Below are 25175 nucleotides of genomic sequence, written 5' to 3'. Positions count from 1 at the left end.
TGGACACTTGTGCCATATTGGAATGAGGTCGTGAAGGAAAAGTGCGTCAAGCTAACGGAAGTACGGCGACTCGACCCTCCACAGTAAAGGCCCCGCTTGTTGCCTAGGCGACGGTTGGCGCCACAGATATTGACGAGTAGAAGCCGCGTGAGCATCAACGTCGCCGCCATATTGAAGACAGGCATTTTCTTTGGACACGCAAAATGCAAATTGTGATGTAAACTATATCATTTTACACGCTACATTGGCTGTCTTTTGTGTTTCAGTTGTTGTTAATGTGGCCAACTAGAAAGGGAAAACGTTTTGCTGAAACCTCAGAGTTACTGATAACTCTTTAAAAATCATCATTACTAAATAAAACACCACATCTGTTAAATAAAACATTACATTCATATTGCAAGTCTGTCACAGCCATTATGAATAATTTAATCTACACGAATATTTTAATCTAGAAGTAGCTGTAGTTTGGAAAATAATTTCTAATGCATTTGAATTTGAGTCACTCTGACCTGTAGTTTGAGACCTATAAAATCCCAAGGTCTCATGTTCTTACACTCTGAAATGTGTGAGATAGCATAAAGACACTGGCGTTAGTAATGACACTAATAAAAAGGAGGAAATAGTTGTAGTAGATGAACAACAACAACAACAATAGTAATAACAACACACAAATGTGTGTTTGTACCCAACACCTTAAATCATGTCATCGGCATCAATGACATGGTTCATCGATGCTGAATATAATAATAACATTATTATTATTATTATTATTATTATTATTATTATTATTATAGAAGTTATTATTATTTTATTTATTTTGTTGGGTTTTCGGAGGTAAATTAAAATAAGTGAGCATTACATATGTTGACTTGTAGGCCTAAAGCATTGATTTGTCTAAAGTGTTAGTTCTAAAATACATAATTAATGGCCGGATATCTCATCATTATTTGCTGATAGTCAACTTTTGTGCTTCTTTCAAGCGGTATGCAGTGCCTTGGCGCTGGTTTCCAAGGCGACATGCCACTCGCAACATGGCGCCGCACTGACTTATCGTTTCCACGGAGCAACGAAGCCAAACCTGCGCCTACGGCTGTACGTCTATGGCGGTTGCGACCGGACCGTCTTATTTTGAAAGGTTCCCCCGGTACTCCGGCTTTTTCACTCACGCTGGATTAACACTGCTGCGAGAGCGAGCAGGCGGAGAGGAACGGCATCTAAAAAACCGACTTGGAAAAACTACTTATCGGTAAGCGGGGAATTTGGCGACTAAATATTCACGTACTCTGTGTTGTTTTTCACGTTTTCCCAACGGTGTTTGGTGCAGTGGGCGCGCGTTCGCCTTTTTTCCCGTCTCTCAAAAAGATGAGTCGGCTTCGGTCGAGTGTAAGCGCCCTTATTGCTCACCAAGCTTGCTCCTATATTGCTCCCCAGCCGTGACGTTCAGTAACTTGACTCGGACACAGTCGGTCACACCATGTGTCCAAAGAGTCCCGCACGGCCCTGACACGCTTCGGGTCGGGGTTTCTAATTCACCGGGTTCGCATTTTAATCCGGTACGTGTCATGTTTTGCTCATTGTGAAAGTTGGACCGTCAGCGCAGTGTTAGTCTCTCTCTGCAAAAGCCATTCTTGGCCCCATCTCTCTCTCTCTGTCTCTCTCTCGCTCTCTCTCTCTCTCTCTCACTGTTTCTAAATTCAGCGGTTAGTCTGAACAAGCGTTGCAATCTTCAGGCTAAAAGCACTTAAAAGATTCTGTGGAAATTTCCACTTATTTGGCCTTGAAGAACTCCGTATATTTCTAACGTCGAAGCCTTACATAATGAAGGTTGCACGACCTCATCCGATCCGTTTCTCTGAGGCGATCGCCAAAATAAACTAAACGCGGGTTTGAGAAGCTGGTGAACGCGAGGATGCGTTGCACGAACTAAACTGTTGACGTTTTCCACGTTGACTCAAAGCAACCGATTATTCATGTGGCCTCTTAACTTCCCTATTGTGCAACTTGAGTGATCCGCTGGCATCGCGCTGCTCCGACTGACGTGCCGCAGCAGCTTCTCTGCAAGTTCACGAGATCTGTTTGTTATTGAACAGATGGCAAAAATGTTTTTTTTTTATTTATTTATCTCCATCGTGTTTTTTTGGTCTTGAAGTTGCAGCAGGATGAATAGATATAGTGGGTGTAAGCAGGCCAGCTCGTGACTTTTAGAGACTACACTACATGTTGTCCATATTAATGCAGTTGAGGAAGTTGGAGTTATTAAAATTTCCGTATGAAGTGTGAGCTCCATATGTCGGTCGCCTCCTGGCTGTTCATATCCCCAAAACTACGTAATTTGTCAACCATAATTTATCAGGGTTTTTTTTTATTTTAAAGTTTAGAGTAGTTACATTTTGGAAAAAGAAATCTTGTAGAAAAAGTAAACAAAACGCATTCCAACTAGAAAAAACACCAATCGATGAGCCAGATATCAATATCGGACATGATCGGTGGAAAAATATCCGATTTTTTTTTTCTTGTCACATCGACTAAATGGATCAAAACTCGCACTATTTTAGCCCATAGGAGCACATCGACCAACGTTGTTTACATGGCTACCCTGCTTTGTTTAGCTTCATAAAAAGTCATATAATTGTTAGAAAAGAAGTGCTTTGATGCATAAGTAGACATAATCTTGTAGTTCCTTCATTTTATGTTGGGTTTCCAAATTACTACCTGACATCAAAGAACCCGCTGCATATTCCTTTCTCTTTTATCTTTTCTAGTGGGTTAGTGGGGGGAAAACATGGACTCTGCATGTCACAGCTGGAAGAAAAGTGAAACCCAGATTGGCCAAAAAAAAAAAAAAAGAAGTCTGATCAGGGTTCCTCAAATTAAAACTTGAAGCTCATCTTCCCAGAAATGCTATTCAATATCACATTATTTAAGTTCATTAGAATATAAAATATTTCCTTGCTGTGAACTAGTAGCTACAGGTATCTATTAGATTCTCACGATTCAGTATAAAAGTACAATATCATCACCATGACAAATAGACTTTTTTGTTATAGCATAATGTTCTTCTATTAAAAAAGAGAAACAACAATCTTTCATTGTTCTGCTAAAAGAAGATAACATTACTAGCCCAAAATAATGCTACCGTATTTGCTGTTTTGACTCTATTATGTGGAGTTGGCACATACGTAAATGTAGCGCACGTATATTCTGTTTTTGTTTTTCCAAACAGTGACATTTGTCTTTCTTTTAAGCAAAGTTTTTTTTATAGGCCAGCTGACTGGCAGTGCTCAGCAACAGGTGCTATGCTCTGTATAATGGGGGGAAGAAAAAAAAAAAACACAACTCTGGTATTTCCAGGAATGGTTTGATGAAAGACATTGAAATGGTAAGATTTTTAAGACATAAATACTTGTATTTTTCTTACAGCGAACACAGCAAATACACCAAGTATCAGTTTACTTTCATTTAGTTTGATCTGTTGTCACAATAACTGCATGTCCAGAGTGGAATGAAATGATATCAAAGGCAAAAAAAAAAAAGATTTCTAAGTGAACACCTCTGCTGGGTTTTAGAAATGATAGTTGTAATAATGTATTGTTTGTAATATGTTGCGCAACATCAACAACTGCAGTGATAACAGTAATATTAGGATGATTTAAGATTACAGGTTGTTGTTGCTTTTTTTTTTTTTTTTTTTTTTTTTTAAAAAGAAACATTTCTCAAAGGTGATAATTTTCCTTTTATTCTAGGATGGGTTTTTTTTAAATCTTGGAGCCCCATCCTTTCTGAAATCATAGCAGCGTGCGGCTTGTTTCTATGCAACAAACACAAAAGCAGATGAGGGCTGTGACTCTCTGCTGAAGGGATTTTTCTACTCTGGTTCATTCACTTCTGCTCCTTTGTGTCCAATACTTTGCTTTTTAGTTCCAGTCAAACTTTTTTTTCTTTTCTTCTCTCTTTTTTTTTTTTTTTTTTTTTTTTTTTTTTGTCGTGTCACAGGAAGGTCTCTGAGTGATTAAAGAAATTGGCAACGCCGGATCATTTTGCAGCGGTAATTACAAGCCTTCGCGGACGAGACCTTTTCTCTGTTTTTTTTTTTTTTCTTTTTTTTTTTTTTCCTTTTCCTTTTGGAACATCTTTCTCTCTGGAACCCAGATTCACTGTTAGTAGCTTACATTTTTCCATTTAACATCTTGATTTCTGGCGAATGTGATGCTTTCTAAATTATTTTGGGGGGAAACGAAACAGAGAAACTTCAAGTGAAGCAGACTTGTGTTCTTCGTATCCTGACTGTTGATGAATCCTGCTTTTATCCTTTTTTGGCTGAATCATACCGTCGTCCTGTAGCGGACTGATGCCAAAACATCTCCGGCGGTGCAGGGACTCGCCTTCATTTTGTCAACACCTTACCGCCTCCCCTCCCGCTCAGTCCGAGGCTGCGTTACATTTCAGTCAACCGCAGTGCAGAGAGCAGTTCATTTAAAAAAAGAAAGAAGTGATTTATCTGGGTGAGTATTTTAAGTTTTTATAAAGAACTCTGGAACTATGGTATCCGTGTGGCGATTTAGTCGGTTACTGAGCAGCCTCAAAATCTCTCCGTCTGAATGATCTTCCCTCCCCATTTTTAGCATCTTGTCTAATCTCCACAGAACAGGCTGGGTCTCAGTCAGCGTCACATTCTGTCCGATAGCAGAAGCAAATATGTCGATGAGCTCACTTTTTAAGAGTTAAACTTTGTGAAAGCACGTTTCACGAAGGAGTAGGAGACGAGCAGACATAAAGCTAAACACCTATAACTCTTTAGCTTCTTTTTTTTCCCCCTGCATATCGTGATAAGAAACGCATTTTGAAAGTTTCCGGCAGTCTTTTTAAACTTTGCATGCAGTCAGAGCCTCGTATAAACGATGAGTAAAACGTACAGTTTCCCTAAAAAGATGCTTTGCCGCACCAAATCTGAAAAAGAGACGATTTTATTCTTGTTTTTTGATCTTAAAGTTGCCAGTTATTGAACCCCCTCCCACACCTGTTGCTGTGCACTGCCGTTTAGAAGTGAGCTATAGTTTCCCCGCCATTTTTAAGGGAAAACAAGGAAGCTGTAAACTAGAAGGCTGCCACTTTTAGCTCATGTTAAGATGAAGCTGCTACCTCAACATGCTAAGTACAGACAACTGCTGGCTCCATTTGAGACTAATTAGCCAGCTAATATCCATTATGTAAACTTTATGGTTACTAAAAAAAACAACCAGAAAATCTGCTTTTTTTTGGCTCAAGTTTGTGAATTTAAAACAACTAATGAATCAGTTATAATTAACTTTTACATTCATTAATCAACATATCATCTTTGCAAAGGTTGAAACAATTGGTAGTTTTCTTTAAATAAATGCAATCAGCTCATCTCACTTCTACACATACAGTTGATTTTGCTTTTAACGCTAAATTCTGTGACCGTTTTCATACTGTGAGAATCTCTCGCAGACCCAGGCTGTATAAATACTTTTCAGCTCCACTAATTGCAGGAGAAAATCCCTTTTTTTTTGTTTTTCCCCTGCCTGATCGCCACTTACGGTGGAAAGCAAGCGCCGGTGAGCTGCAGATGCCACCAAGCGGAGTTCGGGGAGACGTCCGTCTGTGTAGCACGTTCATGTTATCGGGTTGCTCTTCCCCACCCGGGGACGTCGGAGGCTCAAAAAGGCGTTTTTATTTATTTATTTTAGAACTGTTAAGTGCTGATGAGGATATGATTCGGTAAGTGCTTGTTAAAGGGGATGTGCAGCGTGGATCTCCTGTTGCCTCTGAGTGCCTCCTTGTGCCTGGCGTGGGCGTGTGTGTGTGTGTGTGAGTGTGTGTGTGTACACATTTGGAAGCTCTCGTCTTTCGGGTTCAGTCAGAGTGTCGGTTGGCGCGAGATCGAGGCGGACCTTTGCTCGCTGTGGTCCACGCAGACCACTCTCTGCTGCGTGCAAAACGGGGAAGTTGCTTTTCTTCCTGTCTGCCTAAACCAGCTGAACATCTGCAGAAAGCTACGGCTCGTGCTGCTTAGTGACGCTGCAAAGAAACAAAACCTTACCGACTGTTTTTGGTTTAGTCTCTTGTGTGAATATCTTAGCTTTGTCTTAGTTCACGTATGCTAACTTACAAGTAACTTTGTAGGAGCTTGATTTAAGTCAATGGTTCCTTAATGTAGTTTTAAAAAGTGCTTTATCCATTTATTCATTGTTATTTCACTTATAACATGTGAAAAATGTCTTGTTATAAACGAGTGGTAGTTTTTCCATCAATAATAAGGGGTTATTGACTTAGAACTAGCTCCTATGTGTTGCTGAAAAGTTATTTGTTAGTCAGTTTTATTTTATTTTAAGTGTACTAAGATATATTTCACTAGAAACTAGACGAAAGATACTTGGTAAGAGTTTGTATTTTTGCAGTTTGTTTTTAAGTCAATAATTGATGGAAAAGTTCAAGTTATAAGTGAAATAGTTTGCAAGTAAGACATATATTTTTCCAATATTATGACATACTTATAACTAGTACTTTTTCATCAATATTAAGGAATTATTTACTTAAAATGAGCTCCTAATTCTTCCTGAAAAGTCTCTTTTAAGCTTGTTTTGTGTTATTTCAATTATTCTAAGATGTAGAAAACTGTAAGATATAGAAACTAGACCTAAAATACTTAATAAATTTTGTGTTTTGGCAGAGGGGGCTCGTTTGTATAGGAAAGTTAAAACGACCCAGGGTAGAGTCAGAAATGTGTTGATTTTGTTGTTTTTTTATTTTGACTTTTTTTTTATCATAAAGCAAGCAATTATACTTTTTTCTCAACTGCTCTTTTTTTTCCTCTTCTTCTAACCCCCCCTGCACTCCCCTCCCCTCCCAGTACAATGAGGACCTCTGGTTTGTGTGTCTTTTGTCAGAGTTGGGAGGTGTGGAAGGGGGGGGGAAGAGACAGAGAAAGTCTGGTGCGGGGTCGCGGGTGAAAGGCGGCGCTGGTCCCAGTGGAGCACCGGGGTCGCCGTGGCAGTCCGGCGGTCGGGGAGGGGGTCGGCCCCCGGCCCTCGGCGGCGGCCCCTGTTTTAATAGAGATGTCAGATGTGACAAAGACGAGGCTGACAGCGCGGCTGAATGGAGCCGAGGCCGAAACCAGCGCTCACCCTGTCCCTCCTTTCGCATTCACGCCGCCGCCGCCTCTTGTTGCTTTAACTTATTTCATCTGCTTTTCACAGCCAGGCCGGGGGTCAGCTCCGTGTGTCAAAACTATCCACATTCACGTCAAGCCGCCGTTTGAATCGTCTAAAAAGACGCTCCCAATTAAGATTTTTTTTTTTAAAAAAGAAGAAAAAGAAATCAGATTCGCCAGTGGAAGCGACTCCTTTGCAAGATAAAATTTTCCAGCCATCTGGGGTGCTACATAGGTGCTAAGTGCAGGGCCAGAAGAGAAGCTTTTGGAATATTAATGTTCTGACTTAAGATTTGGCAGCATTGTTCAGCAAAAGTCAGCACTCCTTCGTTTTGTACTTTCTGAAACAAGCTGCAAATTAAGGCAGCAGAAATTCTCTTTGTTTTGAGCCTGAAATTCCACCAGCCGCTACGTATAAAGTGGAAGCAAACCTGAAAAGTGTGGCGTGCATGTGCTTTCAATACTCTGATAACATTCATTTCCACAAACAGGCTTCAGAAGTCACCTTATTATTAGATATTCTTATAGAATGAGAGTCTTGCTTGTGTTTAAGTGAATCTGTTTGGAAGCAGTTGTTCTGTGAAGGCCTCAGAGGTTTGTTGGAAAACATTCGGTATCCGTATCTGATATTATTTTAATCCAATCCAGAAGTTTGTTTCTGATATGAAATGAAACCTGCATCTTTTTGCAACTTAAGCTCTTCCTCTGCCTACATCCCCCAGAATGCTGTGCGGTTTTGGATCAGAGTTCAGTCAATATTGAATCTATCAGATGTTTTATCTATTGACATCGATCACATTTCTATCGCGATATTTATTTTTATTGATTTATTATTGCATGCATCATTGCAGTTCTTTTTGTTTTGTTTTTTTGTTGTTTTTTTTGCTCCAGTGCCCTTTATTTGAAAGTGCTGAGACAGGAAAGTGGGTAAAGAGAGAGAGCAAATCACCAGGCCGGGAATCAAACCTGCGACCGCCGCGTTGAGGACTAAGGCCTCCTCCTGTGGGTTGTGCTTAACCCCTGCGCCTTACGGTCTGGCATGTCTATTGTTATGAAGTAGAAATGGCACCTCGCGTATCTTATTGCCGAAAATAATTTCAGTCATCATTTGGCTTAGCAAAAGCAGAGGGACAGTGGACAAGAGAGAACACCGAACCGGCTGAAGATCTATCATTCTCCTCTCTTGCTAGGTCTTCGGAGCGGTTTTGTCTGATTCGCTCGCTCTCGCTGGAGAACAATCCTTCTCATCTGCTCCCTCTCAGCGCTCCGAGCCTCAGCCTCCAGGGGGCCACCACTATGAGCCAGGAGACGCCCGACTCTGGTAGGAACTTCTCTATGAGCGGCTGCTTAAAGCGAGTTGGCGGAAAGGAGCACATGAATATAAATGTGTGTGTGTGTGTGTGTGTGTTCGTTTCAGATGGTGACTGTGCTCAGGATGTGGCTGACTTCAGCTGGGACGACTACCTGGAGGAGACGGAAGCCGTGGCCGTGCCCCATCACGCCTTCAAACATGTAGGTGGAAAGGTTTTCTGGTTGTTTTTTTTAGCTTAGTTAAACTATGTTGTAATATGAAAATATCATTCAAATAATAAGTCGGAGTCAGCCTCCCAGATATGATCACAAATTTCACAAGATGTTTTCTTGAAGCTGCGCTCAAACGATTAATCGCAATGAATCTGTGAAGGAAGTCAGAGTAATTGGAGTAATTGCAGACTCAAATAAAAAAGCTATTTGCTGAAAAAACAACATATTTAGAGCATTAATTAAGCCAAAACTGTACAAAATGAAAACACCTTTTTCTGTAAAAATGTTTTTGCTTTTTTTTTTTTTTGCTTGTATTTCTAATATTGTATAAAAAAAGCCTTAAGTGGTTAAATGAAAAATCTGGGGAATGTGCTCATTTTTAAAAATGTGATTAATCGATTAATCGTCAGAATAATCAATTACTAAAATAATCATTAGTTGCAGGCCTACATTGGAGCTCTACTCAAGTCAGTTTATTGACTTCATTTGCATGAACTCCGGTAGATTGCAGCTGATTTCAAACAATCCTAACAATTCTCGTCGTGCCTCAGGTGGACCAGGGACTCCAGACGGGTCTGACCCCGGGCATGAAGCTGGAGGTGTGCGTCCGGTCAGAGGCCGACGCCCCCTACTGGGTGGCCGCCATCATCACCACGTGTGGCCAGCTGCTGCTGCTGCGCTACGAGGGCTACCAGGACGACCGTCGCGCCGACTTCTGGTGCGACATCATGACAGCGGACCTCCACCCGCTGGGCTGGAGCCGGCAGCATGGCAAGACCATGAGGCCCCCCGAGGGTGAGCTGTTGATTCTGACTCAGTCGGACTGGAAAAGTTTTAAAAACAGTTTTGGCGCATCAGACACCGATATCTGTGGTTAGAGATGAGAATAATGTCATCATAATACTATGATGTCTTTAGCTAGAGCTGTTCCTTCTGATCAGGGTGCATGAAAAAAAAAACTTTATTTATTATGATTGTTTTCAGAGCATAAAGTTGCCTTAAGAAATATTCCTCTCCTTTGTGACGTATTAGAGCCACAAACTCAACGTACTTTGTTTGGAATTTATAAGTGAGACCTACAGATCGTAGAGCATAATTAATAGGAAAAAGAACAATAAGTGATCAATTTTTTATTGCAAATAAAAATCTGATCTGCTGATGACATTTTTGGATTAACCGATTAATAACCAGCAAAAGGTGCTCAATATGATATTTCACTTACAGAATTTGAACTCCGCCACTTATTATATTAACATTCAAAGAAGGTCATTTTATTCTTAAATGCAAAATGCAATTTTTTTTTTTTATATATTTTTGTCTTAATTGCTGCTCTGACTGTGTTGCTCTGTCAGCAAGTGGCCTGTATACTTCAGTTAACGATTAATCGATTGCTAAGCTAGTTAGTTACTTTAATGGGTTCTTCACGATGAATCTGATTAATCGTTCCAGCCGTACCACCTGGGCGATAACTGACCCGCTGTTTGAGTGCAGATTTTATTTAGGGAAATCAGAGTAAAAGGAGCAGAATTCCTACCTTTGCCGTACTTTTAGTTCTGTCCCTTTAAAACCATGTAACATTTTCCGCCCACTTCACAATTACATGCTACTTTATGTTGTATTAAATCCCAAAAGGATGCTGGACATTATGAGACATTTTGTCTCATTTTGTTTGTAATGACACAAAATGTGGCGAAGTCCAAACGGTGTGAAGCGCTGTGTTCATTTTTATTTCAAGAAGCTGTAAAACATGGTTTACCTTCAACCTTCTTTTTAGCATTTTTATTTGAAAGAAGAAAAAAAAAAAGAAGGCCAAATCCTAAATCAGTAAATATTGTAATAAGTAATTTGCTTTGACTTATTACAAAGCAAATTGTAATAGCATAGCTAAGAGTTAGATGAGTGACGCTGGAAAATATTGTGTTTGTGTTGTTAAAGACTTCCTGGTCCTGTGGTGGCTGACCTGAACTCTGTGGTCTGTGAACCTTTTGCTGTAGGTGTGCGTGAGAAACATCCAGAGTGGGAGGCCGTGTTGGAGAAGGCCTTGGCTGAGGAGTGCAGCGCGCCTGCCAGTCTGCTGGAAACGGTAAGGCAGTGGTTCACAACATCTGCTCAGCCTTAAACTCCTAAAGGAGCCCAGCTTTAATATCAGTAAAGCTTCTGTTTGTTGCCTTTAAACAACATACTAGCAGCCAGCAAGGTTTAAATTAGCATATGAAGGTTCCCACAATAAAGTCAGACGAGAGCTGTTACTCTGTTGACTTCAGTATTTATAACTCACTGACTTAGAGAGAGAGAGAAAAAAGAAAAGAAAAACTGACAGTTTGTAGCCTGAGGTGATCAGAGCAACCGATTCAAAGTAAAACTGTGATGTTTTACTTTCTGTTTTTCTTTCAGTATGAAAACTCGTAGTCGATGCAACTTTCACGCTGAGCGTGCCTGTCGCTATGCAAAAACACAAAATCTTACCAAGTGTTTTTGGTAGAGTTCCCAGTGCAAATATCTTAGTTTTTTGTCCTATTTCGAGTGTACTAACTTACAAGTAACTTTTCAGTGAGAAGTGGGAGCTTTTGTCAAGTCAGTAACTCCTTAATATTGACGGAAAACTACTAGTTACAAGTGAAATAATTTTTCAGTGCAACAAGACATTTTTCTCATATTATAAGTTGAAAAGTCTTGCTCCACCGGCAGACTGCTGAACTTATATCTTGTACTTTTTCATTAATATTAAGGAGTTATTGACTTAAAGCTCCTATATCTTGCTGAAAAGCTACCTGTAAGTTAGTGTTGTATTATTTCTGGTTCACTAAGACATTTGCACTAGAAACTGGGCCAAAAATACTCTGTAATATTTTGTGTTTTTGCAGTGCATGAAAAGCTCCAGCCTGAACGAAATGAGGTTTTGCGTCTGCAGTAAAATCCGGCATGTGAGACTCGCATGCAGTTGGTAAAACGCAGGCCAAACTGAGCGTTTGTTTACACCACTAAGGCCGAGACGCTGAAAGCACATTCGCAGGATGAGCAACCTGTGAAATTCTTCACCGCTGTTAGTTGGCTTCCAGCGGCCGAACTTTGGTCCTGCCACTGAGTCACACGTGCCGCGTTCTCCCTCTCCATGCCGAGGCGCGCGTCCGCATTCACGACCTCTCTCGCTCCTCAGCCCCAGCGCGGCAGAGACCCGGTGGAGCTCCTGACCGCCGGATGCTACGTGGAGCTCCAGGACGGCGTGGACCCGTGGTTGGCCTGGGCCGCCGAGGTGGAGGAAAACGTCGGCGGGAGGCTGAAGCTGCGCCTGCTGGGCACCGAGGGCCTCCCGGACACGCCTGCTACCCTCTGGCTCTTCTACCTCCACCCACGTCTGCACCCACCCGGCTGGGCTAAAGAGCAGGGCTGCACCCTGAGGCCTCCTTCAGGTCAGCGGCTCTCGAGTTCTGTAGTTTCGAGGGAAAAAGGCATGAGTCTAATGGATGTTTATGAAAATATAAACAACATAATGTAACAGAAATCGGTTGATCACTAACTGCATTCAGCGTGTTTGTTCTTCAGCACTGACAAGAAAATAAAGGGACAGTGACCCAGTAGAGCTTGAAATTAGTTTTCCATTCATGATTAGAGCAATTTTCAGGACTGCAGCCTGTAAATACGATCTTGTTTGTATGCAAAATATAAAAAAGCCCTAATGGCTGTACACTGTACGTGATGACACAGCTGGTTTCTCTTCTACTGCCACTACAGCTAAAGGCTTATTGATTTTTAATGTCAGGCCCCCTTTTTTTTGTGCTAATGTAGTTTTTTTTTATACATTTGGACACTGCTTACAGAAGCAAGAAGCAGAAAGTAGGGAGAAGTGAAACTCATCGAAAGAATGTCAGTGTTAAATGAGCATATATATATATATATATATATATATATATATATATATATATAACAAAATGAGGTTTTAGCTCAACTTTGTGTAGCCAAACAAAGTTTACAGTTTACAAAACAAAAAGGAGAGTGTTATTATCTAGGTATTAAGAAATAGAGGTGGGATGATGCATACAGAATATTGCTGGGATCTGTTTGTGGTTCACTCCAGAAATATCACACATTAGTAACAGGCAATCTGTAATTTACTGACTTTAAAACATGTTATTATCCAGGTTTAAAGCAAAAGTATGAGGCAAGTTGGCATTAGTTATGTCATTGTGACAAACTGAAGCGTTGTGAATTTTTTTCATTATTTTGGTAAAAAACAAAAATAAGAATAACTGTTTGCTAGTAAACGACTGTAAAATGTGATCTAAAATGAGTTTCCTTTATATTAAACTACAGTGTAAAGAATTTTTAACCTCTTTTGTTGATGCTCAGCTCAGACATGTTCAGATTGTGACCATGTGATCATCCATGTGATCATCTTGCCCTTCTATTGTTCTTCTTAGTTTTCTGGCTTGCAGAAAGAAGTGCATTCATGGCCAGGCACATGACTCAGCTGACTTAGCAAAGTTTAGTTTTTTCTAGCCAATGTTGGTTTTCCCAACCAAAATCAATCATTACTACAATCACAGCGAGAAAAAAACCAGTATTGGCCGCTGTGGCCTCCAGGTTGTGTCAGATTAGCTGCGAGGCTATTACTGTGGGGAGGGGAAATCGGTGTAAAAGGGAGATAAAGCACTAAATGTTATGATCTAGAATGCAAAGTGCTTTGTTTATGAAGGCAAAGAACAAACTTTTTTTCTAAGTTGTGTCTGCACAAAAGAATCTAACAATCAAAACAGAGAGAAAACATGCTAACATTAGCCTAGCAAATGGATTAAAGCCTTGTTGACAAGAGCTCTGTGGTTCTCCATACAAACTGATACTTCAACGTCAGAAATGTCATTAGTGAGTGAGTTTGAACTAGTTCTGCGTTTTCAATTGCAACAAAGTATCAGACTGGGTTCTGGTAGTGGCGTATTACCGTTCTCAAACAGCTTGCATTAGTAAAAAATAAAAAATACATAAAATAAAAATCATGTCTTCCCTGGTGTACACCTCTTGTCCATTACAACAATACATGTTGGTGTAAAACATCCCTGTGCTTCACCTAGAGCCTTTGCCTTGTGTCACCTTTCTAAAAATAGTAGAAGTTGTTCTCCTCTCATCTCTCTAGATGAGCCAACAAACAGTACGCACATGTTGTTGCGACCATAAACAACATATGCTGCTCACTCAGAGTGACATCAGTTTTAGCCGCTGTAAATGGTAGCTACACAGATAACTGCTGAAATCCTGACCACAGATTAGGGCTGCAAAGAGCCAGCAAGCATTTTTACAAACTTTCTGTGGGAAATTTAGCTGGCAAATTCTGGAAATGTTCAGGAATTTATTCAATTAATTAGAAATGGTTGGAAATTGAAGCGAGTTGTGTCATACCCAAACATTTTGCTTTGTCATAAGCGGACATCCATGTGCCATTTTTACGGTAAAGAATATCAGCAATAACATCACGATGTCTTTACCGAGTCTTGTCAAAACTTACTTCACCTGGTCAGTTTTGCCTGAACCGAAGCATTCGAGTCGCATTCATAATCTGATAAATATTCATAATTTACTGCATTGTCAGTGGAAACGCAGCACTTTCTCACAGAAACAATGCATTTTACATTTTACAATTACATTTTGCACCAAACTATGAAAAGACACATGACACTTTTACTGTCCTCTAACTGGTATTTTTAAACTGTTTTTTTTTTTTTCCAAAACAGCATTGCAAGTTTAATTACTACAATAAAACAATACCCTTTTTTATATATATATATAATTAAGCAACAATAGCTGTTCTTTATACTCCAGCAGCTGATTGTTGTGGATTTATTTTCTCCAGAGCTGCTGGCGCTGCGATCCGAGGAGGAGTGGGAGGAGGTGAGGCAGCGGATTAGCGACCTTCCCGAGGACGACGCTTTGACGGCAGAGCTCGCTAAGGTAACGCCAGCGCCGCTTTTTGTGCGTTTTACCGAAACGCGTCTGTTTATCCGGCGGCGATAATTTGATCACGTCTTCGAGTGCGTGCTTCTGAAACGGACTAACACAGAGTGTGTGTTCTGGGTGTCTCGCTCAGGATCAGCCCGCTGTCGCAGATCATTGTTTTAAAGACGGGATGAAACTAGAAGCTGTTGACCCGGCGGCACCGATTTCCATCAGGCCTGCGACTGTCACCAAGGTAACGGCGGCTCTCGTTTCTCCTGTGCAGCAAGTTCCTCGCTGATGTTTGTGTTTATTATTGCCTTTATTATTACCTACATATATTTATATTCATAACTTCAGTCGTCCACATAATGCTGGTTGGTTGGCACCAGAGGCAGGTAGTAACTAGTTACATTTACTCTGTTCCATTTACTTGAGCAATCTTTTGGAAAAATCTACTTTTAGGAGTATTTTTAACTACACTTCACTTTTTACTTTTACCTGAGTAACTTTATTGTGTTGCTACTCTCACCTGAATAAAATTTCTGGGCTCATTTTAACCAAATGTTAACACAGAGACACACCGGCAGTGTGTAAACGTTGAAGTTTCATACGTTTACACACTTTTCATCTCCTTCTTTGTTTACCAGGTGTTTGATGAGAAATACTTCCTGGTGACGATGGACGACCTCTGTGGAATAGAGGAGTCGGAGGCCGCGGGACGATCCTTCCTCTGTCACAGAGACAGTCCGGGCATATTCCCAGCGCAGTGGAGTCTGAAGAACGGGCTGCCCCTCAGCCCCCCACCAGGTCTGCTCTCTTCACCGTCTCACTCTAGATTCTCCCTCCCTTCTTCTCTCAGCTCAACTCACCTGCCTCCTTGTCTTTTTGTCTCTCCTTCACTGCAAACAGGTTTCCAGGGCTCTGACTTTGACTGGGCCGACTACCTGAAGCAGTGCGAGGCCGAGGCCGCTCCTCAGCATTGCTTCCCCGTTGTGAGTCGTTTTCCGTCTGGCGACCTGTCGTGTAAAAACTGTGCTCCTCACTGACCTGAAAATGGCGATTAAGTGTTGTGATGATCTATGATTTTTTTTTTTATATGAAGGGTTTATTTCTGTCTTGTTAAGGCTGTGCTAAATGTGGCCTAAAGAAATGAAGTGGGCATGTGCAAATGAAGTCCTTCAGACCCGGCTGGAGCTGAGTGCTGTTCATCATTATGACCAAATGAGGCGGAAAGATGATTGTATTTGAATTTAAGTAAATATATGTACTGGATACAGATAAAAAAAAAACAACAGCATGACTTTTTGAGGTTTGCAGCTGCAGTTTCACCAGTCAGGGTGTCAGTACCTTTCCATATGGATGGGTTTGAGTCCAGTGCTGCCTTGTTGGTTATTACAGATTAAACACCGTTCCACGTACTGTTGGAGTTTGGTTTATCTACTGCAGACGTGTGAAGAAACCTGGTTCTGATGATTAAAAAGCCATAAAATTAACTTGGCTTTTTCCCTAAGTAGAATCTTTTTTACAGTAGAAACTAACAAAAATCAAATCTTAGCCTTATTCAGACATTTACTGGCACTCCTTCTGTTAATCAGCGTTAAAACAAGAAAAGCTTTTCGTTAAAAGAGAGAAATATTGATTTTCAACATTGCGATTCAAATGAAAACAAGCTGTTTACATATTACATAAAATGTTCCTAATGCTTGACAAAAGAACGGAGGAGAGTTGTAAACGGTTTATTAGATTGGTAGCTCAAGGCTTTATGGCGTTTTTAATCAAAAACAACAAGAAGGTCTAGACTTGTTCTACTGGAAACGTTTAGCCATTAATCACATCTTTTGAAGATTACATTTTTAGATTTTTTTTTTCATCAACGCACTCCTTGGGTTTCCGTAGTGAAGAGAGTCAGCATGCCCACGGCGGCCATCTTGTTTTACAGCATCTGTTTATTTGAATTCAGGTCAACTCTGACAATATATAGGGATCAGGCAAAGATTTTTTATTTTTAATGAAAATGAAGTCAATGTTAGAAGAAGACAGTGGTAATAATATGAGAATAAAGTCGTAATATTACCAAGATTAGGACAGTGGTGTCCTAATCTAATTTTAGGAAAACTCCTACACAAAAAATAGCAAAGCATTAATTTGTCTACTCTTTTTTGTCGATAAAGTAACTTTTTTTCTTCCAATTTTAAGAGGCTCTTCTGGTGAAATTGTATCTTTATTCTGCTAATATCATCAATATATTCTCCTAAATAAACACAAATTCTCATAGACTGGCCCTAATGCTCTGTCACACAACTCACAAAAGGGATTAGTGAAATAAAAAAAAAAACAAAAACACTTTTTTAGAAAAGAACACCTTCTTTTCTAAAAAAGTGTTTTTTAGAACAAAAAAAACAGGAAATCATTTAAAATCAGACCTGGAGATTTCATTTTGAAGCCATAAAATCGCTCAGCTGTATTGGAAATCTTACATACATTCTGTTGTAAAATGGTTCTTTTCAGAAAATACATCAGTTCAGGGAACCATTTGAGTGTTTATTCGGCCCAAACGTTTCAGACCATTTTCCTGTTAACCGACCAACGACGATACATTATTAGTTTGGTAACGTGAACCGTATTTGTATTTAAAATGTTTTTCAATGATTTCACAAGGCTCCAGGAGCTTTTGGAAGAGAAACCTTGCTGCAGCGTGACAGGTCAGCCGCCATATTTAACGGTGTGAACAGGAGCTTTTCTGTTTTATTTCACTTCGACAAAGTTTGTTGCCAAACTCTACATTTGTGATGCCCTGCATAACAACTGCTTGTTACGTAAATGGCATCTAATTGTTGTTATGGAGACTTGGTGAGAAGAAATTTTCCTCTTTCGCACGTTATATTGCCACAGGAAGCCTCTGTTGGATTCATCTTTTCTTTATTAAGACGTCTAATAAAGCCAAAACGATTGGGCATACTAATCATTTTGCCACCAGTGACGTTGGTGCAGTAAATATGAGTTTATTTTAAAGCTTTGTTGTTTTTTTCACATCTTTATCTGGGCTGCTTACAAATCTGACCACTGCTGTAAAAAGATTTTTTTTTTTTTGCTGTCCGGCCCAAACTTTTGTCTTCCCTCACAAACGTTCAGAAAGGACGAAACGGAGATAACGAGATTGTATCCGTGCGACTGGCAGCGTAAAGAAACGGCGGCGATAAAGATCTGATTTTCGTCGGCGCCGCTTTGTTTTTGCAGCGTCAGCTGTTAGACTAAAATTGTTCTGTTACTCTGGTCTTCACAGGAGCAGGGCGAACACGGCTTCAAAGAGGCCATGAAACTAGAGGCCGTCAACCCACTGTCACCCGAGAACATTCACGTGGCGACTGTCACCAGGGTCAAAGGGCAATACCTCTGGCTCAGCCTGGAAGGTGAGACAGGGGACGGGGGGAGGAAAACTGTTCAGTTTGTTTAAGAAAGGTAAATAAAGTTTTTGGGGTTTGTTCATTTTCTCTGTGCAGTAAACAATACTGTATGTTAGACTAGTAAACAAAACAATGAATTAAATTTGACTTTAAATGTTTTTAATGACTTAATTCTCCTGAAATGACTCAGCATAGAAGAAAAAAAGGCATATTTTACTTCGATGTAACATTATATTTCTGACTAAAAGCCAACCGGTTAAAGTTAATAAACACTATAAAAGTTAAAACTGAATATTTGATTAATTAAATATTGAAAATCCTTGTTAGTTCCACAAATGTGAATATTTCTTTCAGCAAGAAAAATAACTGCCTTGCCTGTAAAAAAAAAAAAAAAAAAAATCAGTGAAGAAAAAATCAAAAATACCAAGAAGAATCAATAAAGAAACCAAATGTTATGCATTATTCAGAAATCCCTTTTAAAGCCTTTTGTTTGTTTGTTGATTTTTTTTTAGCTCCCCACATTTTATTTCATTTTATTTTTACTGAAAATGGTCCATTCCAGATGCGTCCAGATTAAACGGATTTCTCTTCCTACGCTGAGTAAACTCAAACGGTTTATTATTTCTGACATATTTCAAGCAAAAAATGCCACAAAGAAGAATTCATACAGTTGCAACCCAACAAAAACCCATCTCACATATCATATTTGCATTTTTATTAAAAATAGCATCTCGAGAATATTTTGTACCAGTGACAATTTTTTACAAAATGATTTTAGAATCAATGAAAAAAAAATCTTTTATCAATGTTCAAACTCTTGTTTTAGTTCCCAACAAGCTATATTTGATAACTTTAAAAAGCATCCCGACGTAACAACATTTTCGGTGTAATAAATCACTTCCAACTGGTCTTGGTGAAGGACGACTTTTTAGGATTTTAAGACCTGACTTGTCACAGGAAGTGACATGCTCACATCGCTGCTCGTGGTTCGCAGGTCTGAAGCAGCCAATGCCGGAGCTGATAGTTCACATGGATTCGCTTGACATTTTCCCCGTCAGCTGGTGTGAGACCAACGGCTACCCGCTGGTCTACCCCATCAAGCCCTCAGGTAAACGACGTCGGCCGACACAGCTGATCCTCCTGATCGCTGTGTAGCTGATGTTGAAACACCGACTCACTGCCCACTGAGGCTCATCCTGACCGCTGTTTGTTTTTACTGGATTTTCTTTTTAGTAGAGAAAGAAAGAAAAATTGCCGTGGTGCAGCCAGAGAAGCAGTGAGTATCAGTCAAGTATAGGTGTATTATTGATCGGTCTGTCAACTTCTTGCTGAGTTTCTGCTGTTTTTACAGCAGGACTCCCCCTAAGTCTTCATCTCCCGACGCCGTCAAGCAGCAGATTGCCAATCAGTCTGAGACGGGGGGTGAGTACGTCTTAGGATGTCCAGCTATGCTGCGGTTTAGTGACTGGTCGGCTGTGGCCTGTGGCTGTTTTGTCACTAACCTGCGATCTCGGCGAACAGGACAGGGCAACGGTAAATACTGCTGTCCGAAGATCTATTTCAACCATCGCTGCTTCTCCGGGCCGTACCTCAACAAAGGCCGCATCTCAGAGCTGCCTCAGTTTATCGGTCCGGGGAACTGCGTCCTCGTTCTTAAAGAGGTGAGGAAAGTAACACACAATACTAACACACAAAGTAGAAGACAAAGTGCCTCACAAAAGTGTTCGTAGCCTCTCTCACAATTTGACACCTGAAACCTACAAAGTTCAGCATATTTTTATTTGTGTTTTATGTGGCTTTTTTTTTTTAAATCCCACTTCCTGACTCTGCTTTGTCTGGGCGTCCATCAACATTGACCGACGTGGTCAGTGCAGCCAAGTGTTTGGCCCGTACTTCATGTTACAGCGGTATCTTCATGTCACATGGCACTAAGCGTATTATTTAGAATTTTTTATTAAATTAAACTTGCTACCAAGAGTTCACCCCACATCAAAACAACCTGCTTTTCCAAAATTAGATGTTATCTTTGTTCGGGGGGGGGGGGGGGGGAATGCTCTTGCCGCTCACCACTTGACTCACAGCTTTTGACAAAGGAAGTGCTCTGAAATGAACTTCTCGGCTGCTTAAGTTGCTGTTTTTGTAGCGCATTTTGAGAGGAAAAAGGGAAACACAACCGCATTCTCAACACGCGAGAGCAGAGCACCCGTCCGACGCCTGCTAAAATGTTTCCTGATACAGCTAATGATGTCTGTGTGGGAGGCGGATTAGTAGATGTTAAACATGCTTTGCAGAAATGCTTAACACTGCAAATGCTATGAAGCGGAAGGCCAGTTCTGTCCCTTTTAGTTGGGATGCTTCAGTTAGCATTTGTCTTGTACAACTGTTTTGGTTAAACTCGAGGAATATTCCTGTTATAAAATGTCGAGCGCCTGTCGCTGGCACACAAACAACAAGCCTTGCTGATAACAATCGTGACTCGACACATTGGTCTTTTGAGATACTGCGAATCTGAAGTGTTGCAACCGTTTCCTTTTGTGCCTAGGTGCTGACCCTGCTGATAAACTCCGCGTACAAGCCGAGCCGTGTGCTGAGGGAGCTGCAGCTGGATCAGGAGAGCCGCTGGCAAGGCCACGGAGAGACACTCAAAGCCAAGTGAGAAGAAACGCTTTTTAATCTCGGCTCGACTCGGCACCTCGGAGAACTTCCTAAAATCGCACGAGGGTTCGCAGCTGGCCTGTTTGAAGGCGCGTTGTGGATTAAGCACAAGTGTTTTCAGCACAATAGAGCTGCTGCTCAGGCTCCTCCTGTGAAGTCGTTATGGCGCCGATCGCTCCTAGGGGACTTAACGTGACCTCGCCGGTCTAGGTAGCTTACTTTGATCAGGTTCAATCGAAGCAGGAGTCTGAGAAAGGGTCTGACACGCTTTGTTGTTGAGTAAGAAGTCTCCTCCCCCTTAGCGATGCAATCTTTGTATTTGTGGAAGAAACACCACTGTTTTGTCTCTTTACGAGTATCTTTCTTTATGAATAAGGTACAAAGGGAAGAGCTACCGGGCCACCGTGGAAATCGTCCGCACAGCCGATCGTGTGGCAGACTTCTGCAGGAAGACCTGCGTCAAGCTGGAGTGCTGCCCCAACCTGTTTGGACCTCGCATGGTTCTGGAGCACTGTTCAGAGAACTGCTCTGTCCTCACCAAGACCAAATACAGTAGGTGTTTATGACCACAAAGGGTTTATCTCGTAATGTTTTCATTTTAACACTTTTACAGAGCTTTAGAGATGCTTATTTGAAAAGTTGGGAAAAAAATTAGGCAGAAATGTCTGAATTAGTTTTGTTCACATTTAGTGCAGCAGGTAGTTGAATATTTCAGCAAAATCTTTCATATGGGGAAACAGGAACCTAATTCGGCACAGATGTTTCCACAAGCTGCCTTTTTTTTTACAAAAAAAAAACATAAAAAATATTAGCCACTGAAAAATTCAAGATGGCCGCCGCCACGGCTGTCAAAGAAAATTTGCCAATATTTATCACAAATGAATCTTTCGGTGTCAAATCAGACTCAGCTGGACCCGTAGAAATCATATTTACTGATTCTATTTTTTATTTTATTTTTTTTTTCCCAACATGCCTGACATAAAAAAAATATTTTTGCACTAGAACCACCAGTGAATGTGTTTGGTGTCAAATCATAGCCTAAATGTTATAATCCACAGAAATCAGATTTGTTCTCTTGAACTTGTGCTTTCTTTTTCAGGTGGCCGACAAAATGGCCGACATTAGTTTCTTTGGAGAATATATAATATATATATTGGCAGTCGTTAGCGCACATCTAACCAAAAAGCTAGCAACAAGGATCTTAGCTCTGCTAATGCTAAATGAAAGCTAAACATGAAGATGACTGTCTCTTTGTCTGTTGCACATCTTCATCTCCTTCCAGTCGTTCATTAGTGTGAGACTTCATCCGAGTCATGAAAACATTCAGCGTTTTATGACAACAGTTGGTTTGAAAGGATAAAAAAAAAATGCGGCCATCTTGAAAAATGGCAAGCATGCACATTTTATCCTGGTATTCACACTTGAAAGATTTTTTTCAGTAACATGCTGCACTGCTTGTACAGAACAGCTTTGTTTTCAGTCACATGTCTCAAAATAAACTGCAGCTGCCTCACAGATTTGGCGAGAACAAGCTGATGCAATAAATTTGCATATTTTTCCGATTTCCCAAATGTTTGTTGGTTCCCTTGGGGAATAATAGAAGTCACAGACTGATGTTTGTTTGCGTCCCTCCCGGTAATATATTAATTTCACGCTCAATGTAGAATGCAACGTTTCAGAGCTGCCATGTTGTCTTCTCACCAGCATATTACTGCGGGAAGAAGAAGAGCAAACGTGTCGGCCGCCCACCTGGTGGTCACACCAACCTGGAGGGTGGAGTGAAGAGGAGGGGCCGCAGGAGGAAGAGGAGGAAGCAGCTCTTCGTCCACAAGAAGAGGCGCTCCTCGGCATCGGTGGACAACACGCCTGCCGGCTCCCCACAGGTAAAGGAAACGAGCATTTTCCATCAGTTCTGGGAATGATCGCACGCTTGTCCCGACACACTTGTGCTCATCTCGACCCACAGGGCAGTGGAGAAGAGGAAGACTTGGATGAAGATGACTCCCTGAGCGAAGACACCGGCTCTGAGCTGCAGGACGACCTCCAAGATGACTCTGAGCAATCTGTCGAGAAATCTCAGCCCGCCACGCCGTCGCCCTCCCCGCCGCCGACTCCCAGGCCCTCACGGAGACGGCGGAAACCCCGCTCGCCTTCCTTCTCCGATGACGAAAACCACCCTCCTTCACCCAAGGTGATGAGAATAAAAATACAAAAAAATTGTCTACTTTCAGTGTTCAGTTATCTGAAAAATTGAAAACCCGGGTGCCAATCTCACCAAGTTACAAACAACACATTTCTGTGTCTTCGCTGGGATTTCAGGAGATAGAACTAAACGACACAGAGAGTAATTCTGAAGTCGGAACACAATAATAAATACATTTCATGCTTTTTTTTTTTTTTTTTTTTTTTTTTTTTACAAATTAAAATCTGAAAAGTGTGTAGTTTATGGACCTGTCTGTGCTGAATTGGCGCATTCCCACAGCATGATGCAGCCACCACCTTGTTTCACAACAGGGACGGCGTATCGAGGATGACGTGGAGTCGTTTGTACATTTCTTTTTTCAGAAAAATTAACAGTATCCCACATACTTTGAAGTTAGCAAAACAAAACAACCTCTAGTTACCACTTGAAAGGCACATTCTCAAAAGTTTTCCAGATAACTAGTGTGACTAAAGTGTTATTTCATGTCGAAAGTGTGTACGTCCAGTGCCATTTTTTTCCAGCTGTGTGAGATCTCGGCCTGACTCTCCGTATCTGTGTTTCTCCAGACATCAAAGGTCGAGCCTCCTCAGAAGCTGTGTCTGGACACGAGCCCTCTGGAGTGGAGCGTCTCTGATGTGGTGCGCTTCATCCGGACCACCGACTGCGCACCTCTCGCGAGGATTTTCTTGGATCAGGTAAAAAAAAGCGGGGATACACGGCTCCCCACAGGTTTCGACTAGCTTCACATCGGATTTTAGCTTCAGCGATATCAGAAACGACGCAGAAGTTTCATCTCGCGTGGAAAATGTGTGTTTGCAGGAGATCGACGGTCAGGCCCTTCTGCTGCTGAACCTCCCGACGGTGCAGGAGTGCATGGACCTGAAGCTGGGACCGGCCATAAAGCTGTGCCACCACATCGAGAGGGTCAAGCTGGCGTTTTATCAGCAGTTCGCCACGTAGTCCATGGGGAAAGTTAACGGGACATGGCTGCTTCCTGCTCTATGAATTGATCCTGTAAAAATGTGGAAGAAGTTTTATTTAAAATAGATTTTTTTTTTTTTTTTTTCATTTTGTCAAGTTTTTTTTTTTTTGTTTTTTTACACTGGACTTTTTTTTGTGTGGCTTTTTTGCATAAATCGCATTCTTTCAGATGAGCTTGGATCTTACGAAGTGAGAAAGCGACAGAGAGAAGAGGGAAACAAAACATTTCACGCATTAAAGAAGAGAATGAGAGACACATTAATAACACAAAGAGGCTCTAAGTCGGAGGAGCGTAAAATCCATCAAATCGGACGATGTCAGAGTTAGACAATTACCTGCCGTCAAGCTCCAAGCAGCCGTTTTGCATTTTTTCATCTCGACCTTCTGCCTTCTGAGTGTTTCGGTTCCAACCTGCATTTGGTTTTTATAGTGAGATTGCTTCTGCTTACAGAGACTTCTTTGATTAAAAAAAAAATTCAATATTCTTTGTGCATACAACAGGCTTAAGTGTTAGCCATTAAAAAAAACAAACAACAAAAACTTCTTTCTCAAAACATCTTTAAACGGAGAGATTACAGGTGGTGCTGTAAAGGAAACTAAAATGCATTGAAATCCTTGTGACGCAAGTAAAAGATGCAACACTTTCAAAGTGCCGGCTTAGCTTTCTCAGAAATGAGGCCCGCTGCTGTTCCAATTAACAGCCAGACACGACATTCAAGATGAAAAATAATGAGATATTTTTTTATAATGAAATTGTTCAAATGTTGGTGGTTTTGTTCCTACAAAGACCAAATTTGTTCTTCCCACGCATTCGGAAGACCGGTTCGCTCCGAGGGTTCTGCAATGCAAGCACAAGCGAAGCAAGGCACTGAATGGCGATGTGGCCCCAGTGCATGTTTGTACATAGTGTACATAATTAAATCTTTTAGTAAAACAGGGTGATTTGGACAAAAGAATTCTGCGTAAGCAACATGTAGATGTCCAAAAGCATACAGAATATTTGCACAGAACAGGCCTCCAACCTTCACCAGAGGAGAGTATGACTTTGTTTCGGAAGCAGGTGCGGTTTGTCATGTTGGAGTCATTTTTAGCTAATAATTGGCAGCTCTACAATACGACGATCACCAGAAAATGCTTCTGTAATTCGCCGTTTCATGTAGTTTGAATTTGTATACGCTTCATTTTATGCCCTCCATTCTTTAATTTGCTTGTAGGTTCCTCTGTTCTCAGAAAAGCAGAACAAACGTGCGTGTTGTGTAAACAAAAATGAAATACTGCAATAAAGATCGATGAGCCCGGGTAGTCTGTGGTC

At 41.0% G+C, this 25175-nt stretch overlaps 1 protein-coding gene across 5 annotated transcripts; it reads left to right on the top strand.

The window, feature by feature from the left end:
* The first annotated feature begins 1142 nt into the window (after positions 1-1142).
* On the top strand, positions 1143-25165 carry sfmbt1 (Scm like with four mbt domains 1). Of its 5 annotated transcripts, none has more exons than XM_015009443.2 (21): positions 1143-1246; positions 8362-8492; positions 8589-8683; positions 9247-9490; positions 10690-10778; positions 11853-12105; positions 14538-14635; positions 14772-14873; positions 15268-15427; positions 15530-15612; positions 17904-18030; positions 19019-19132; positions 19261-19300; positions 19379-19446; positions 19546-19685; positions 20567-20676; positions 21056-21231; positions 22384-22562; positions 22646-22870; positions 23449-23577; positions 23702-25165. In XM_015009443.2, the coding sequence occupies exons 2-21, from the start codon at positions 8468-8470 to the stop codon at positions 23840-23842; spliced, it is 2598 nt and encodes an 865-aa protein (XP_014864929.2). In that variant the 5' UTR covers positions 1143-1246; positions 8362-8467; the 3' UTR covers positions 23843-25165. The 5 variants fall into 5 exon arrangements, with proteins under 5 accessions (XP_014864929.2, XP_014864927.2, XP_014864928.2 ...); XM_015009441.2 differs by having other exon boundaries at positions 19376-19446; XM_015009442.2 differs by having other exon boundaries at positions 19258-19300.
* The last annotated feature ends 10 nt before the right edge of the window (positions 25166-25175 follow it).

Source organism: Poecilia mexicana, unplaced genomic scaffold (genome assembly GCF_051168715.1).
Source record: "Poecilia mexicana isolate PSO_F unplaced genomic scaffold, ASM5116871v1 scaffold_5, whole genome shotgun sequence".
NCBI lineage: Eukaryota > Metazoa > Chordata > Actinopteri > Cyprinodontiformes > Poeciliidae > Poecilia > Poecilia mexicana.
Note: the sequence above shows the minus strand (reverse complement) of the source record. Positions and strands in the feature narration are given on the sequence as shown.